The following is a 17,169-nucleotide window of genomic DNA, read 5'->3' as shown; positions in this document are numbered from 1 at the left end:
CTCCTTCCTCTACCTGTCTGTCTGGGTGGTAATAGTTACTTTTGTGACTTTTTTTTTATGTTGGGTGGGGTGGGAGAACAGATCTTTCATGGTGTTTTGTTTGTTTTTTTGTTTTTGATGTATGTCTCACCAAATGTACTCGGTGTTGCTGTAAAGTCTCATTAGAGCTGCAACTACAGGGTAATACATAAAATCGATGCATTATTGTGTATTGTTTTTCCTCTGATTTACCTGTCAAAGGGAGGGCTGAGTCGTTCAGCCTGGGTGCTGCATGAGCTCTACTACGGCTGTGGTATTTCCACCCCTCTGGCACCAGGGTCCCACAGCCTTGGATGGCTGCGTGTGCCAGGGGTAGGGAGCCTCATGGGCAACGCGTTTTCAAGCGGAGGAGAAAAGGAAAACAAAATAATAACAAAATAAAAACATATCAAACAATAGCATGCAGTCCTGGTGTCTCCACTGAACTAGCTTTTTCCCAGGGGGAAGGGTTATAATTCCCTGCCTCGGGCCCCTTGGTGCTTTCCCTTTTATCGGCTCATTAACGCTGTTACGTGGGCGAGTGCCCGTAGCTTGACGGAGCTGGCCGGGGCGGTGAAGGCTGCGGCCGCTCCGCTGTCCCCGCCACTTTCGGTTTCGGTTTTCCACTGCTCCCGGCCCGATGCGCTGCTTCTTGCCCAGAACGCGCGGGGAGCTCCAAGCTCCCGGCCGGCTTCGGGAGCGGTGTGGTGGTTTTACCGTGCTAGGCAGCTAAACACCACAACCGCTCTCTCACTCCTCCTCCTTAGATGAGGAGGGGAAGAAATAAAGTAAAGAACTCACGGGTTGAGATAAGGATAATTTAATTAAAGGGAAAAAATAATAACTATTATTATTAAGGAAAGATTATTAACTAAACGATTTAACTAAAGAGGAAAAAAGGTAAAGGGGAATAGGGAGGGGGAAAGGGAAAAAAGGAATAAATAAATAAATAAATAAATAAAGGCTATGTGGAAGTGCAGAGGAAAGAAATTAGTCTCTACTTTCCACAAATGAGCAATGCTTGACCACGTCCTTGAAGCAGGGGCCTCAACGCACGTAGCTGGTGTTCGGGAAGAGGACTGATGTTTTCACAATGAGAGCCCACCCCTCCCTTCTCCTGTTTCCACATTTTATTGCTGAGTGTGACATCATATGGTATGGAATATCCATTTGGTTGGTTTAGGTCATCTGCCCTGGTGATGTTTCTTTTCTCACTTTTTTGCCCACCCCCTAGGAGGGTTAGAGAGTCCTGATGCTGTGCCAGCACTGCTCAGCAGCAGACACAACACTGGTGTGATAACACTGCTGTTCTAGCTACAAGTGCAGAACACAGCACTGTATGGGCTGCTACAGGAAAACTTAATATCCTAGCCAGACCCAGTACAAGCGGCTCGAAGAAAGGCTGTCGAGCTTCCAGCGGGATGTGATGTGCTTTTACGGCCGCTTCAGTGTTTTCTGTTGTGTTGCTGTGTTTGGCTCCGGCTTCTCTCTCCTGGCTTCAGCGAGGCTCCTCGGATTTCCCTTCCTCTGCCCCCGGTACTTCCCAAGATAGATGTGGACTAATGTATCTATACATCTGGTGTTTATTGAGTTTAGTTTTCCTTAAATCGACTCGGGAATAAATTTTCCCAGTCCGGGGGAGGAAAGTCTTCACTCCCCATCCGTTTGTTCCACGCTGTGAAACTGTCTTTGTATCAGCCACTGAGGATTGCAGCAGAAATGCAGGAGGGGCCCTTTGAACCCCCCAGGGTACACGTGGATCATCCCGATGTTGTGTGAGAGAATCTTAATTCTAGCTCCTAGACCATAGAGACTTTCAGAAGAACAACCTTTGGGATTTTTTTTACCTTATAAATGAGTACTCTGGGATCAAAAGTTCAAATGCAAAGGTATGGAAGATACTATATTATTCTTGTAAATGTCCCTCGTAGTTCCCTGTTGCATAATTATTTTTTGCATTATATACCTGTAGTTTCCAATCATATGTTCGGAAAACAAAGCCTAAAAAATAGTAAATAAGCCTGTAGGGCTGTGTGAGGTCTGAACTGTGAAGGGTGGCAGGCCTCAAATGCATTTTGTACAGCCAGACACTTCCGTGGAGATGCTTCATAAAAGTGAGCTTCCAGAACTGGGTAAGTGGATGGATTTATTTTATTATTTTTTTTGAAAACGTTTCTTATAAGGTGTGGGAATAGAAGTGTTGTTTTTGCAGAGTTACATTGTTTAGAGGAAAGGAATGTGGTATTGAGATATGTTTACAGTGATAAGAAAGCTTAGCAGGCGACCTTGTAAAATGCAGACAACCAGACTCAGAGCAAATAGGTGAAAATCACGGTGTCAAGTCAAGTCAGATAAGTGAAAAAACATTACTTTAAACAGTAAAAATGTCAAAAGAAATTTGAAATTTAACAGGCTGGCAACTGAAGGTCATGCATTGTCTCTGAAGCATCAGATAGATTGTGAACCTGGATTACCCACGCAGTGGGGAAACAGGGGAGGGTCCTGTCATCAAAAAGTATATAAACTTTGTTTTGGAACTAGTAGGTGCGCTCCTGCTTGTGGGGGCCCGCCATTGCAATCGCGAATAAATTACTACTTCACTGAGATCCTCGCCTGAGCCTGTTATTGGCTACGGAGTGTTTCTCACGAAGGTGATCATGAACACTCAGCGCCTCGCCTAAAGGGCCCGGAGAAATTATCGATCGCTTCCTTACCGTCACTTTGGTTATTGAAAAGGCAAAAAGGAGGAGGAAAGATCGAGGAGGATCGAATGCCTGCCACCAGGAGTCACGGAGGACTCAGCACCCCGGGCGAGCCGGGACTGCGGGCGGCCTGGCCCCGCTCCGGGACCGTGAGGACCGATCCGGCCCCGGAGCGGAGGGGGCTGGCGGCCGCCAGGGACGAGCCTGAGGAGCCAGCAAGGCACGGGGAGGACAAGCGGGGAGGGACTCGGGGCCCAAGCCTCCGAAAAGCCCAGGGTTGCAAGAGACGCCTGGGAAGGATAAGAAAAGGGTCGGGGAGTTCAGCTAAAGGCAAAGAAAAAGTGTAAATAACCCCCTGTTGTTCTGAAGCTTCCTGATGTCCACTGTTCCTTAAGCCCTGAACCATTTCCTCCTGAGACATCCGTTCTGTCATGCAAATGTTCCCAAGTGGAAAATAATGCGAAATTAAAGAGCTGTTGAAGACTCTTCTGCCTTCATGGTGTTGTCAGAAGGGTTAATTGTTCTGATTGTTTTTATCAGCATTTTAGACCACTTCAATGTCTGATTTTTATCCATATCAATAAATATTGATATGTAATTAACGGTATTGATATGTTATTGACGGTTGCTATTATAAACGTGCAGTACAACACACGCCGTTTTTCCATGGGGTTTTGTGACATTTAAGTAGCTGTATAAGACTAAAACTGCTCTAGCTTAGGTAACTGGTCTGCTCTTTTCTCCAAGACCTAAATGTGCATTACAACCATGTGACCAGCTCTGTTCTTCCATGGGCTTTGTATCAGTGATTTCAAACAGCAGACTTTACGAGTTTCTCCGTACAGGGAGTGAAACAGATTTGAATACATTGTCTGAGCTTCTTGAGCCAGCTCGGCTCTGTCCAGGCAGCCTTTATTTGCCTGCGGTGCTGTGAGACTGGTCTTGTGCAGAGCACAGCAAGAGCTGTTCTATCCAAGGAACTATTCTGATGTGTAGAAAGACTGGGGATATCTGATTCCTATGGTAATGATCTCTTTTCTGAGGAATGATTATTATTATTTTTTTTAATAGTCTTTCTGTGATACAAGGTTATAAGGAAAAATAACAACAACAACAAAAAAACACTGGCATCGCCGTGGTTGCTACTTGCTGCAAAAGGAAAAGTGAATGCACACAAGAGAAGTATGCATTTCTTCATGTCTCTGATGCTGCACAATGGTAGTGCACATGTTTGTGTTTGTCAAAAATAAACAGAATTAACTTTTTTGTTAAAGTTCAACGTCATTTTTTACAAGGAATATTTTTGAAACCTCTCTGATGGAAGCAGGAGGAGGGGTCATGAAGTACAAGTAATTTGCATCCACAAAATTATAGTAATAGTAATAAAGAGTAATAGTAACAAAAACGATAATGCAGCAGATGACTTCCAGAGGTTGTTTTGAACCTATGTAGGCCTCTGTTTCTGTGACCCCTGTCACCAAGGACAGAGCTGCTCTGCTCTTTATGTTTCTTCTCTCCTTGTGTGTATGTGAACAAGAGGCATTCCCAGATGTATTCCTCTCTACTTCCAGGCATTTTATGCAGTGAGATTTGTGTCATGTCTTGAGCTGCCCTGTGTTTAGATACAGCACAACCTAGAGATCACATTTTTGGTGCTGAGGACTCCATATTTTCATTTAAAATCTGAACTAGTCATATTTTCATTATTGATCAAAAGCATTAAATCAAAGTATAAATAAGTCCAAATATTTTTCAATTCCTCCTGCTAATAATTTCTCTCTTAATGCTAGTTGTTTTGAAATATACTCTTTCTTCATAAAACTGGAAAATAAAGACTCTGAGAAAGTGGCTAGACTAAAATATCAATAATTGTCACTATTTTTAATAATAAATAGTCTCTGGCCACTAGGACAAACAACTTGATAAGTAGGTGAGCAAATATTAACTTACTCAAAAACAAACAAACAAACAAAAAAACATAAAGTAGTATAAAATTGTTATATCAGGCATGTGTTTTGTTCTGGTTTGGGATCAGGTTTATGACATCAATCATTTTATTTATAATTTCTGAAATTTATTCCATTTTTTTTATTGCCCCATTAAGTAATCAGAGAAGCATAGTTATTCGAGGTGGTTTATTTACTTTTAGCAAAAAAAAAAAAAAAAGTATATTTTTATTTCATTTTGCTTAACCCATAATGTTTGATAAATATAAAATTTACTGAGGGTACACTGATCTAGAGAAGGTATGTATTTCCCAAAATGCTACAAACTCTACTAGTCTATTGAAAAGAAAAAAAAAAAAAAAAGACAATGGAATTTTTTGACTGTTTAGATTGTTCTCTTTACAGATCATTGTGGCTGATAATGCACTACAGGCATACATAACAGCATAACTCTGACCATTTCATATAGAAGGTACTAATTAAAAAAAAAAAAAAAAAAAAGTATTTTTACAACGTTTGTATAAACAAAAATAAATATACCCTGTATTTCTGTTGCTGCGAATAGAGAGATGTTTTGAAGATAGGCACAGACAGTAGAAAAAATACAGTATAAATGACCTGTTTAAAGATCACGGTTTATAGCAATTCCTAGGTTGATGTATTTGAAGATTATGCCACACTACAGTTCCTGGGCAATATAATCTGAGAAAAATGTCTCATATAAGACAAAGAAAATTACTTTGAACTGAATAGTAAATATTAAATGACATGAAAGATGTATGAATGCACTATCATGTGATTTTATATTCACACTATTGTCTTGATTAATTTTCACTGTTCATACTCCTGTGGAATTAAATCATTATGTTTCCTATTCTTGCCTAGCCTAAATCCTACTGCTACTGCTGGTGGTAAAAAAACAAGTACACATTTTCCACAGTAGTTGGGTTTTGTCTCAGTGACTTGGGTCTCAGCACTGGGATACAATTTCTGAAAGAAAGAACAATTTCTGGATTACAAATAGATCTGAGGATGCATGTGTGCAGATTGAAATGCTTTGTTCACATTATAGCCCAATAATGTTTCTGAGGTTTAAATATTGTACTAAGATTGGAAGAAGAAATCATAAACAATAGTTTATCTGGAGACAAATTCCAGGACTCTAGCAAAAACTGCACATACTGAAACAGTTTTATTGCATATACTGAACAGTCTTAAAATAGAGTAAACAGAGAGAATGATCACACAAAATTTATGTGAAAGCTACATAGATAAAGCAGCCAGCATACAAAAACAGGAAAAGTTGTAATAATGCTTGTGGATTCCCGAGTTAGTGGGACAAAATGCACCACTGGGCTCCTGTGGTAGGTGCAGTCTAAACTAAGCTTTTTATTTATTTATTTAAGGACAACAGAAATGAATTTGACTTTTACATAACTGATTACTAAGAATAATAGCTTCTGCCAAATTGTTCCAATGATCATCACCACTGTCAAAATATGAGCGCTTTTAGATTCTTTCTAAATTCCCTCTCTAGCCACCCACGTATTCCGTTACATAAGAACCTAGAGACTGGAACACAACATTCATCTTTTTAAGTACTGGATGCATAGAGAGGCACAGAAAATTAAAACTATTAAATTAAAACTAGTTTATACTAAGGCGCTTGAGAGCAGATCTCCAGACACAGTTTGAAACTGCAGAACAGGGAGTGTGGAGGGCTCCTACCATCAGATGTCCAAAATCCAATCCAAGATGTCCCCCATCAGCCTTCAAGCTGAAATTAATTCCTGTACATTAGTAACCAATGTAATAGACTTAGTGCCTGCCTCTGTACCAGCACTACCAGACAACAGTCAGTCAGTACCAGAAAGCTTGACTTTGGGGTTAGGCAGTCCTCGTATGGGGCCAAGTGTGTTGATGAGGCCACAAGTTAACATTTGGAATTAAGGATTATTCAGATCCATTTGGGGAAGAGGATTATTATGGCTCAGATCTGCATTTGCAGAAATGTCTAATTACCCAAGAATGTATATGATGGGGAAAATCAGAAAAACAGTGATTTGTGGAATGAAAGACTTCAGGGCTACTCAGTAACTACAATAAGCTCATGATACACAGTGCCTAGTTTTGAAGTTCTTAATCATTTCAATATAACTGAGATATAAATGTAGGAAACCTGAAGTACATATGAAATAATATTCATGTTCATTTGGCATTTGTAAGGGGAATATTCTCTCCTGAAGAAGATGTAGGGAGAAGCCGTGCAAACTCCTGCAAAATTCACACGTACAGAAGAAAACTGCTGAAGGTAAGTAACTTTTAGAAAAAAACTTGTGTTTTATTAACCATTATATGCTTTTTTAGACGTGGAAGCTGGTAGCTAGTAACAGCGATTAACAGTTTATCAAGAAAAAAATTGTTATTATTTAAGTTTTTACATTACAGTGCACTGTGGTCACCTGCTTTAGTTCAACTCTGAAAATATGTAAGGACTGAGGCACCCTCAAGCGGTAGACGTCGTTACAGCAGCTACAACACCGTACGCAGTTTCCATAAAGCAAATTGAATTCTCTCTCAAGACCTAATAATCTACGCAAACGTTTTCCTTAAATTTGCAGCAGATACATGAAAACTGTAGGAAAACTGAAACAGGACATTGATCAGGATGCATTGTACAATAAATACGTAATTTTAAAAACAAAAGTGAAAAAGTAAACGGTTGAGTTTCACCTAGAAAAAAAAATTATTTCCATCACAATAAAGACATTACTGGCACATACTTAGTTTTCATTTTCTGATACACAGAATTGGCTACGAATTTTTTTACCATAATTAGTTTTAACTGTAACTGCACATGACTCTCACATTAAATAACATCTTGAATCGTCCTCCCCCCCCCTTATGTGACTATGCAGCCCTTTTATTGAAAAGGTGGGTGGCTCTTAAAAGAGCCTTTGGGTCGAGCAGGTCTGGCACAGGCTGCGGAGGCAGCTTACTTGGAGCTGGTGTACTTGGTGACCGCCTTGGTGCCCTCGGACACGGCGTGCTTGGCCAGCTCGCCGGGCAGCAGCAGCCGCACGGCCGTCTGGATCTCCCGCGACGTGATGGTCGAGCGCTTGTTGTAGTGCGCCAGGCGCGACGCCTCGCCGGCGATGCGCTCGAAGATGTCGTTCACGAAGGAGTTCATGATGCCCATGGCCTTGGACGAGATGCCCGTGTCGGGGTGCACCTGCTTCAGCACCTTGTACACGTAGATCGAGTAGCTCTCCTTGCGGCTCTTCTTGCGCTTCTTGTCGCCCTTCTTCTGCGTCTTGGTGACGGCTTTCTTGGAGCCCTTCTTGGGGGCGGGCGCAGACTTGGCCGGCTCAGGCATTGCTCGCGGCGGGACTGTCTCAGAGAGCGACTTCCACTCAGCTGACAACAGGAAGACGAAAGTGGAGGAAGCGCCCGCGGGCCATTTATTTATAGCTCCCCTATGCAAATGAGCAGCATTCCTTTTGCCTCCTCTCATTGGTCAGTACGCGACCGCGCGTCATCCGTCCTCTACAGCCGTCTTTTATTGGTCCGAACTGGATTCGGCCCCTCATTGGCTGCCCGGCGAAGCCCGACGTGCCAGCCTATCAGCGCGGGGGCTCCGGCCATAGCGGGGGTATAGCCGAGCGCCGCCGGCTGCGCGCTGCGTTCCCCTGCTGGGTGCTGTGCGGAGCGGGTCGCTGCCATGTCCGGGCGCGGGAAGCAGGGCGGGAAGGCGCGGGCCAAGGCCAAGTCGCGCTCGTCGCGGGCCGGGCTGCAGTTCCCCGTGGGCCGCGTGCACCGGCTGCTGCGCAAGGGCAACTACGCGGAGCGGGTGGGCGCCGGCGCCCCGGTGTACCTGGCGGCCGTGCTGGAGTACCTGACGGCCGAGATCCTGGAGCTGGCGGGCAACGCGGCCCGCGACAACAAGAAGACGCGCATCATCCCCCGCCACCTGCAGCTGGCCATCCGCAACGACGAGGAGCTCAACAAGCTGCTGGGCAAGGTCACCATCGCGCAGGGCGGGGTGCTGCCCAACATCCAGGCCGTGCTGCTGCCCAAGAAGACCGACAGCCACAAGGCCAAGGCCAAGTGAATGCAACAGGAAGGCTGCGCGTTGTCACACCTCGAGACGATAATTAAAAGGCTCTTTTCAGAGCCACCCACAAAATCATAGAAGAGCTCAGGAATCCGTAATACACTTATGCAGTTGCATGAACTACTCAAGCCGTGCTGTGTTGTTTTTTTTTCATATGTTTATTATCGGTATTTTTGTTTGGGCCATAGTAGCAACGCTTTCCATGTTTTTGTTAACAAAGTCGTGCCATAATGTTCTCCCGAAACAAACTCCTCCAGGGACGAGACAGAATACGTTTAGTTCTCAAACCGCAGAAAGCGAGAACAACCCATTTCGGTGTTAAGTCCCGCCTCCGTCCCCCTTCCGCGTTTTCCTTCCTTACGGGCGGCAGCAGCCGCCGCACCAGCCGCGATCTTCTCCGGGGAAGCGCGCGGGGAGGGGGAAGGGGGCAGCGGGCTGGGCTCCGCGCTGGCCAATCCTTGGTCAGGGCGGGCTTTTCCAATACCTAAAGCTTCTTTTCTTTCTCAAAGAGGACAAAAGGAATTGGAGGACTCAGGGCTGTTTTCGGGGCGGTAAGAAAAGCCTCCCCTCCTCCCCCCGTAGTACACAAAGCATTTAAAGAGGCACCTTAAGAAATAATACAATACATTAGACATGGCTCAGTAGTAGCGTGCCTGGCAAATCCATTACTTTTGTTACAAAATATATACTTAAAAAAAGTTACATCCGATTTTTATCAAATCATTATAAAACATTTCGTCGTGACAGTCAAACCAATTACTCGGCAAAAGATGCAAAAGTCTACACTTCCCTAAAGCCGCCGCGCTATACCGTGCTCGTTAGGGTTCGCTTCAGAAATCGCAGGGGAAAAAGACAATTGACCTCTGACGACTTACGAATTTCTGGATCCTTGCTGCAGGTGACTGACGACCTCGGTGCCTCAGCTCCTTTAGGGAAAGTGTGGGTGGCTCTTAAAAGAGCCGTTGGATAACAAAATATGTACAGCAGGACTCTTCGAGGATAATTTACTTCTTCTTGGGCGCTGCCTTCTTTGCCTTGGCTGCTTTCGGCTTGGCTGCCTTGGGCTTGGCAGCTTTGGGCTTCACCGCCTTTGCCTTAGCCGGGCTCTTTGCTGCCTTCTTGGGGCGGCCAGCCTTGGCGGTCTTCTTGGGGCTCTTGGCTGCTTTCTTGGTGGCGGCGGCTGCCGGCTTCTTGGCTTTCTTGGGGCTCTTCTTCACCGCCGCCTTCTTGGGCTTCTTGGCGGCGCTGGCAGGCTTCTTGGCCGCCGGCTTCTTGGGCTTGGCCGCGGCCGCCCGCTTCTTGGGCGCCTTCTCCTTCACCTCGCCGGGCTTCTTGCTGAGGCGGAAGGAGCCGGAGGCGCCGGTGCCCTTGGTCTGCACCAGGGTGCCCTTGCCGACGAGGCTCTTGAGCCCCAGCTTGATGCGGCTGTTGTTCTTCTCCACGTCGTAGCCGCCGGCGGCCAGCGCCTTCTTGAGCGCGGCGAGGGAGAGCCCCTTGCGCTCCTTGGAGGCGGCCACGGCCTTGGTGATCAGCTCGGTGACGCTGGGGCCCGCGGGCTTGCGCGCCTTGGAGCCGCCCGCCGCCTTCTTCGGCTTCTTGCCGGCGGCCTTGGCGCTGGGCGCGGGCGCATCGGGAGCGGCGGCGGGAGCGGTCTCGGACATCGCGGCGGCGTCCTCTGCGGAGCAGGCGAACACAATTGGGCTGGCGCGGGTCAGATGCTCGTATTTTTAGAGAGGAGCCGCGCGGTGATTGGTGCGTTGCAGAGCCCGCCCCGCTGCACGGCCGGGGAGCCCTTCGGTGTGCTCGATTTGTGTTTCTTTGGACTAACAAAAGTGTATTTTCCTCGGAATTTCTGCCACCAAATCGCCCCATCTCCCCGGGGAGGGAGGAGAAGACCAGGTACTTGCGTTCGGGAGAGTTTCCAGCCGCGGACACGCGTCCTGAGATAAAGGAGAAGCCAGAAATCCCGTGTGCTGCTGCTGGAGAGACCTCTGAAGAGAGAAACTTTTGTTTTTCATTGCAAATTAAAAATTTCCTTTCGACATAAATGTCACGGCAACGGCTATATCTGATTCTTTAGAGGGTTTTCTTGTGGTCTAAACCGAAATCTGCCGATTTAAAGCTATTTTGACTGTTTAAATTGATTTTGAAGAGGAGGAAGTAACACAGACTCCTCTTTCAGCTCTGAATATGGATTAAGAACCGGTTCCTTTGACCATGTGTTTTACCTCCTAAAACGCTAAAGTCTATTGAAATAGTGTCTCATACTACCTCCTATTGCACTTATTATACAGCCATAAGCAATTTGTTAATGTTTGGAAATCTATGAACATGTAGTTGTTTTATTTTGTCTTCTTGGAATTTCACTAGAAGGGAGGCAAAGTTACCCTGCTGCCTTGTGCTTTTTTTCCTTTGTTTGTTTTCCATATGAATTTCTGTACTAATTATTAAGTGGATCAAGATTATTTTTTTTCACATTGCATTTCTATTTCAAGTAACTCAATACCCTACATTACAAAACAGCAGCATTCTAACAGAAAGCAATCTCCTAAACTTCTGGTTATTTTTATTGATATTACTTTTGTGTCTCTAGTAATTTAAGATGTGGAGGACCTAACGTAGCAGTTATGTAGTTAGGTTCTTACTGCCCAGAAAGCATTATCTTGTTGTGTATTTTTTGTAATAGCTGGAAAATTTAAAACCACATTACTTTTTTTTTTTTTTTTTCTGTGCCTCTCAGACAGTGTATTGAAACAAAGGTTTCAACAAAGCCAATGCTGAATCTTCTCACCGTTCAAAAAAGAAAAAAGAAAAAAAAGCCCACCTAATTCTTTCTTAGGCATTTTACAGTCATAGAAATGAGGAACTGCTTTCCTGACAAGAACTTATTGTGATAACCTGGGTTTCAATTAGGGGAGTGGTAGGCCATAGTTCACTCCTAAAGAACCAGGAAGAATTCAATCAATATTGATATCTGGTTGAAGATCATGTAATCTGCTGAAAACAGGATGGAGTTCTGGAATAATACTACTGAATCTGTACCTTTTTATAAAGAAGCATATTATCCATTGCCTTTTAATAGTTATTTAAGAATCACACAAATATTACACTTAAACCTAGCTTTCTCATTTTCTTTGATATCACCAGATATAGCACAGATGTAAACACAATTTATGCAGATATTGGCAACCAAAATTTCAAATTGTATAAATGCTTAACTTTAGATAAGTGTAATTCTATTTCCACTTTTTTTTTTTTTTTTCATTTACAGCTGCTGCTTTGTCAACACTAAACATGAATACAACATGAAAACGTTAGTTTTCTGTTAAATTGGGTTTCACTGATTACAAAACCAAACACTATAAAGAGAAGCAATGCAACCTGCATCCTAGAAGACAAAACTATAAGGAAAAAGATTGCAGGAAAAGTGCACTTGAGCTCTGTAATGTTACAAGAGGAAGGTGATAGAAGGAGGTATCTCATTGGAGCTTTCTGGATCTTGTTTGTAAAAATTATGCAGCACAAGAGAAGGATATGAGAATGAAATATATCGGACTGAATGTGGATATTGAAGACATACCTCCATCAGTTACCAAAATTGCAGTAAAATAAGATTTTTTGTTAGCTCATTTTCTACACGTGCTCATAAACCAATGAATGAGATGTTCCAGTGACTTGATTACATAGGGCAACATCTAGCAGGGCTTGGAGATGACATTTAACAGCTGCCAAGAGACTTCACGGCACATAAGACAGAAGAAAGGTGTAGATCATGTATGACATGCCTGCAGCATGAAAACTGTTCCTGCCCAATCTTGTTATTCTGAACTCATATGCATTAACTTCAGTAGGCTTCACTGAAGGAGATTTAAATACTGCACCCCTCAGTTGTGGCTTCACAAGGTGTTGATTTGTGTTTATTGGGGGCTGAAACCGAAGTGGCTAAGATGGTCACTGTCCCAATTGTCTGCCTAGCCTTTCTCCCAGCACTTGCTACCCTCTCCCTTTCCCAGAAGGGCCAGCTAATAATATGGGTAGGAGCTTCTGATCTACAACAGTTACAGCTTGCCACTTTAAAATAAACTGAAGTAACTTCATAAATTTCATGACATGGGGATAACACTAGGTTCTGCTCTTTCTTTTCTAGTGGCTCTCCGGCAAAGGTGGAAAATAACTTCAGCAACACAGAACTGTGTTTGTAGCATATCATCTCTACTTGAAAGAAATACATGCAGGACCAATATTGTGGAAAGCTATAATGCATTTGGGAGTTTGAAAAAGAGTTTGCTCCACAGTCAGAACAGATAGGTAAGAAGGAACGGAGAAATGTAATCAGGCAAATAAAAAAGGTGATGAAGGATTCTAAAGGAAACAGGAATCACAGTTTAATCTCTAGGTGAGCAAGTGAGAAAAAGGAAAAAAAAATAATCTTATTTTATGCATGTTAGGCATTTTAGGCATCTTTTGTTATAGAAAGACCTCAATAGGCCCCTACCTAAACTCTTGCCTGCAGTTTGGTTTTCCCAATAAGGAGAGTGGAGGGAGGTAGACTTCCTCATTCATTAAAAAAGGAGGAGAATGACATAAGGATCTCCAGAGGTGACTTTAGAGAGATCATCACTGTAATATCTGCTACGTCTGAATGACTTCAATTCTTCTCACCTTGTGGGCAGCCCAGCAGGCCACACTACATCACAAACCTGTACATGATTGCAATCTGAGCACTACAAGTCACTTCCCTTCAGATGTCCAGTTCTGTCCAACTTTTGCATTTTTCTATTAAGACCTCTTGGTGTAAGCAAGGAGACACAAACCACAGCCAAGAGATGGTGCAGCACGTGAGAACTATCAAACATTCCCATCTCCAGTTTAGGACCTGCCAGTACTTGTTCCTCAGAATATGATCTCTGGGTTATATTTAGATATGTGTGCATTAGTGCAGGGTAACATGGCGGTTGTTCTCAAGGAATTTGGTTAGGAGGCATTAGCATGAGAGCTAGCCATGCAAACATGGTTCATGGGCTACTCCACCAGCTGTGGAAGAGTCCTGTGATGGATCTTTCTTAGACAGCTGGAGAAAGTACAGTGGGTATGCCCAAGCAGCACAGTCCCTTCCTTTCCTCCAAGCAACAGTTTCCAGAGATTTCAGTGAGGGTCTTTATGCTGTGTGCTGCACTCCTGTGTACATGTTCCTCAGGAATGAGGTGTAAATACTCCCTGCAACCGTGATTACACTCATATTACAACGTTACACCCATGTCTTACTTACCCTCAGTGACTTCATCTTTATCCGAGTTACAAATGTAATAACTCTTGTGATCCAACCAGCCAGCACAGTTTAACAGCTTTTTAACCCTTTGCTATGCAATTTCAAAGTAGTACCTACCAAATTACAAACTCATTGCAGTTCTTCAAGTCTTTGCCTACATAACACCAGTGTTGCTTTTGCTGCTGATGCTGAGGAAGACTCCCAGGTGTAATGAAGCCATGCAGGGCTTTTTAAGCCAGCATAGGGCCAAGCATCTGTAGTGGGCAGGACAAGTAGGGTAGGGCAGTGGGTGACTGTCTCTGTAGACTCAGCTTTCTGGAATGCTGCACACTCCTCCCTGTACTCTTGGTTAAGGGATGGGGCACTCATTGAGGCCTCCCTGCATTGACATTGCTATGCCGTGTCATTTTGGAACTGAAAACCTAGTCTTTAACCTGGGTATGGCAATAGTCAAAGGAACAGGGAAGGATGCCCTTCTTGGTGGGCATTCCCCTTGGTCCGTAGGGGAAGGGAAAATAAGCAACAAAAATTTGGAGGCCAAAACCTTCCCCCGGAGCAAGGGGGAAAAAAGATGCACTTTGCTCCGTGCCACACAGGAGCCTCTACTGTTGACCAGGTTAAAATATTTTTACTTTTCTCACACATCGGCAGAGAAAAGGTCCTCGTTGTCAGTCAGCTATCAAAGAACAGTATTATTCATGTCTTAAAGAACTCTGGTCTTCCAAAACTAAAGTAAGGCATTTGACAGATGAACTTCTGGACCACCCTGACATGCTTTGAATGTAGTCATCAGCCATAGATCAAGAATGTCAGGCCCTGAGACAAGCTGTCTGTGATATGTAAGCAACAAGAACAGAAGCTCAACCATCCATTGCTACACAAAGAACTCCTTTCCACCCGAATTGCTCGTGCTTTTCTTTTACCCTCATTTAATAACAGTGAATGTCATTAAGAAAGTGTGCTACCATATTGTCCTTTCAGAGTAGTGTCTCCATCAGCATGGAGGTCTGACTTCTCAGACCAGTGAGCAGCCCACACAGAGCAATGCTGAGCAGCCTGCTCTTACTCCCCACAACCCCTTGGCAATTCTTCACCTTTTCTGCTCTCCACCCTTTCCTACGTGTGTGCCTGTACGCCCTGTGAATACTGCTAAGAGCAGCACTGGTGCTTGCAGGGAACAATATGATCAATCTACATGCTCCCCTACCTCCAGTTAGAGCTCTGTTTGACATTTCTCAGGGAACAAAGTGACTTTGGGTTGGTACATGCATACAGAGCAGGTCTGCAGTCCACCCTGATGGATAACACCCCAGGTGCTGATGAGACAAGATGCAAGGTAGATTTGGGTTGCAACCCAACAAACACCTTTTTTTTTTTTTTTTTTTTTTTTTTTTTGTCACACAAGCAGTGACAGTGGTACCCAAATACCATGTAGGCTTGGCACACACCATCACTGAGAGCCAAAGTGTTTTGTCATACAGCTTGTGAAGTTGCTTTTGCTAAGGGATGCTGCCTTGCCAGTTTTACTGAGCTGTGGGGGTGAAACAGGTCTTTGCTCCAGATAGGGCTGTTTGTGCCATCGTTCTAGAGCAGGAGTATCACAAGGCAGCATTAGGTTGGCAGTGACATAGGCTTGCTGTCTTCCTTTAGAAAACAGAAAAAAAAAAAAGGTTTTGAAGAGGTATTAAATGCTGTGCTTTAGCTTATGTTTTTTATAGCACATGCTTCACAGCTGTGAAAGCTAAACGCTGGTGCCACAGAGGCACTGTCCCTGGTTAGGAGGTCACCCAGACTGCCAGAGACACTGCTAGGGCTGGCTGGTGCCCCTATTTCCCTACAATAAACAAGTGAGGGCCGTCACTCAGCACTCCTGCTATCAGACAGCTAGGAAGTCAGGAATTTGGCTTCACAGGCTGCTGAGTGAGATATGTGTGTACAGGATGGGCACATTCAAGAAGTCCCAGCACTTTATTTTTTCATGTATTTTGCCTGCAACCTGCCATGTGTATGCTAGTCTGAGGAAGTAGTTAAGTAGTTAAGTGTATTAAAGTCTAAACCTTGGCCTTCCTGATACAGTTTTTTTGTTTGTTTGTTTTGTTTCTTACACGCTGAAAATGTAGTGAATCTTTTGTTGATTTGTACATGAAATAAAGAGCAGAATAATAAGCTTAACTAGTGTGTTGTTTAAATTTAGAAGTCTGTAACACCTTCCATTTAACTATAAGGTTTAAAGACCAGGAAACAAAGCCAGCACTAAGCAGCTATGGGCAGGGATCAGCCTCTGTCCAGCTCTATAGAGGTAGCAAGTGAAAAGAAGCCAGGTGGGTTTTGGGGTTTGTGGATTTACCCAAACTGCAATAGGAGGCCCTTACAAGGAAGGAAAATTCATAGTCCCCATCATCCAAGTCTGTTGAGAGAAGGGTCTGCTCATTATTTGAGTAATTCTAATACCAACTGTCTACATTTAATGCATATTCACTTAAATAAACATCTGCTGGTGGGAGGCGGCAGGAAGAGAGAAAAAGAAAAAATGGAAGAAAAAAAGAAGCAACAACCAACAAACCAAAAAACAAACAAAAAACATAACAGTGTAGGATAAACATTTGTACCAAAACCTAAGTGGAGACAAAGGTGTAATCTCTGCTTGTTCTTTAATTAATTATTTAGGAGAAAAGAGGTTTTGGCTTCCTTGGGTGCATGGAAAGGCTTTCAAGGGTTACTGCTGTCAGCCACATCACTGTACAAAGCCAGAAATATTTGTTTGCTTTTGACACCGAGGAAAAAGTAAAGCATTCTTATACTTTAAAAATATTAATTTTTAGGTTTTTCTCTTTTTATTTTACAACATATTTATTCTCTTAACATGGTGATTATTGAAAATGATTTTATCTCTTTTTTTTGTAACTTCCTTCCCACTAGGGTGACAGGAACACCTGGTTATGGCCTCTTCAGTGATGAGGGAGACATTTGCTCTTGCTCAGATAAGGTCAGTATTAGGGACACATAAGATATAACTCTGGGAGGGGACAGAGGAGGAATACAAGGTGTAGTAGTTGAACTTGATTCTGCAGTTAAGGAATCCTGGATCCTAAGCAGGGAGAAATGAATGAGCAATATGAC

The 17,169-nt window shown here is 43.7% G+C and overlaps 2 protein-coding genes and 1 pseudogene across 3 annotated transcripts; 1 reads left to right on the top strand and 2 right to left on the bottom strand.

Annotated features, from left to right (window-relative positions):
* Nucleotides 1–6,982: 6,982 nt before the first annotated feature.
* Nucleotides 6,983–8,180, bottom strand: LOC311429784 (histone H2B 1/2/3/4/6 pseudogene; annotated as a pseudogene). The gene has a single exon. The product of its transcript is annotated as a histone H2B 1/2/3/4/6 pseudogene (transcript).
* Nucleotides 6,983–10,441, bottom strand: LOC311429786 (histone H1.01-like; the record flags this gene model as incomplete). Its single annotated transcript, XM_084505983.1, has 1 exon — nt 6,983–10,441. One exon carries the CDS (start codon nt 10,439–10,441, stop codon nt 9,785–9,787), a length of 657 nt encoding a protein of 218 aa, XP_084362109.1. The 3' UTR covers nt 6,983–9,784.
* LOC311429785 (histone H2A-IV) lies at nt 8,388–10,478 on the top strand (the record flags this gene model as incomplete). The annotated part of the gene is made up of 1 exon (XM_084505982.1): nt 8,388–10,478. One exon carries the CDS (start codon nt 8,388–8,390, stop codon nt 8,775–8,777), a length of 390 nt encoding a protein of 129 aa, XP_084362108.1. The 3' UTR covers nt 8,778–10,478.
* Between the last annotated feature and the right edge of the window lie 6,691 nt (nt 10,479–17,169).

This window comes from Aythya ferina (assembly GCF_964211825.1).
Source record: "Aythya ferina genome assembly, chromosome: 1".
In the NCBI taxonomy this organism is placed as follows: Eukaryota; Metazoa; Chordata; class Aves; order Anseriformes; family Anatidae; genus Aythya; species Aythya ferina.
Note: the sequence above shows the minus strand (reverse complement) of the source record. Positions and strands in the feature narration are given on the sequence as shown.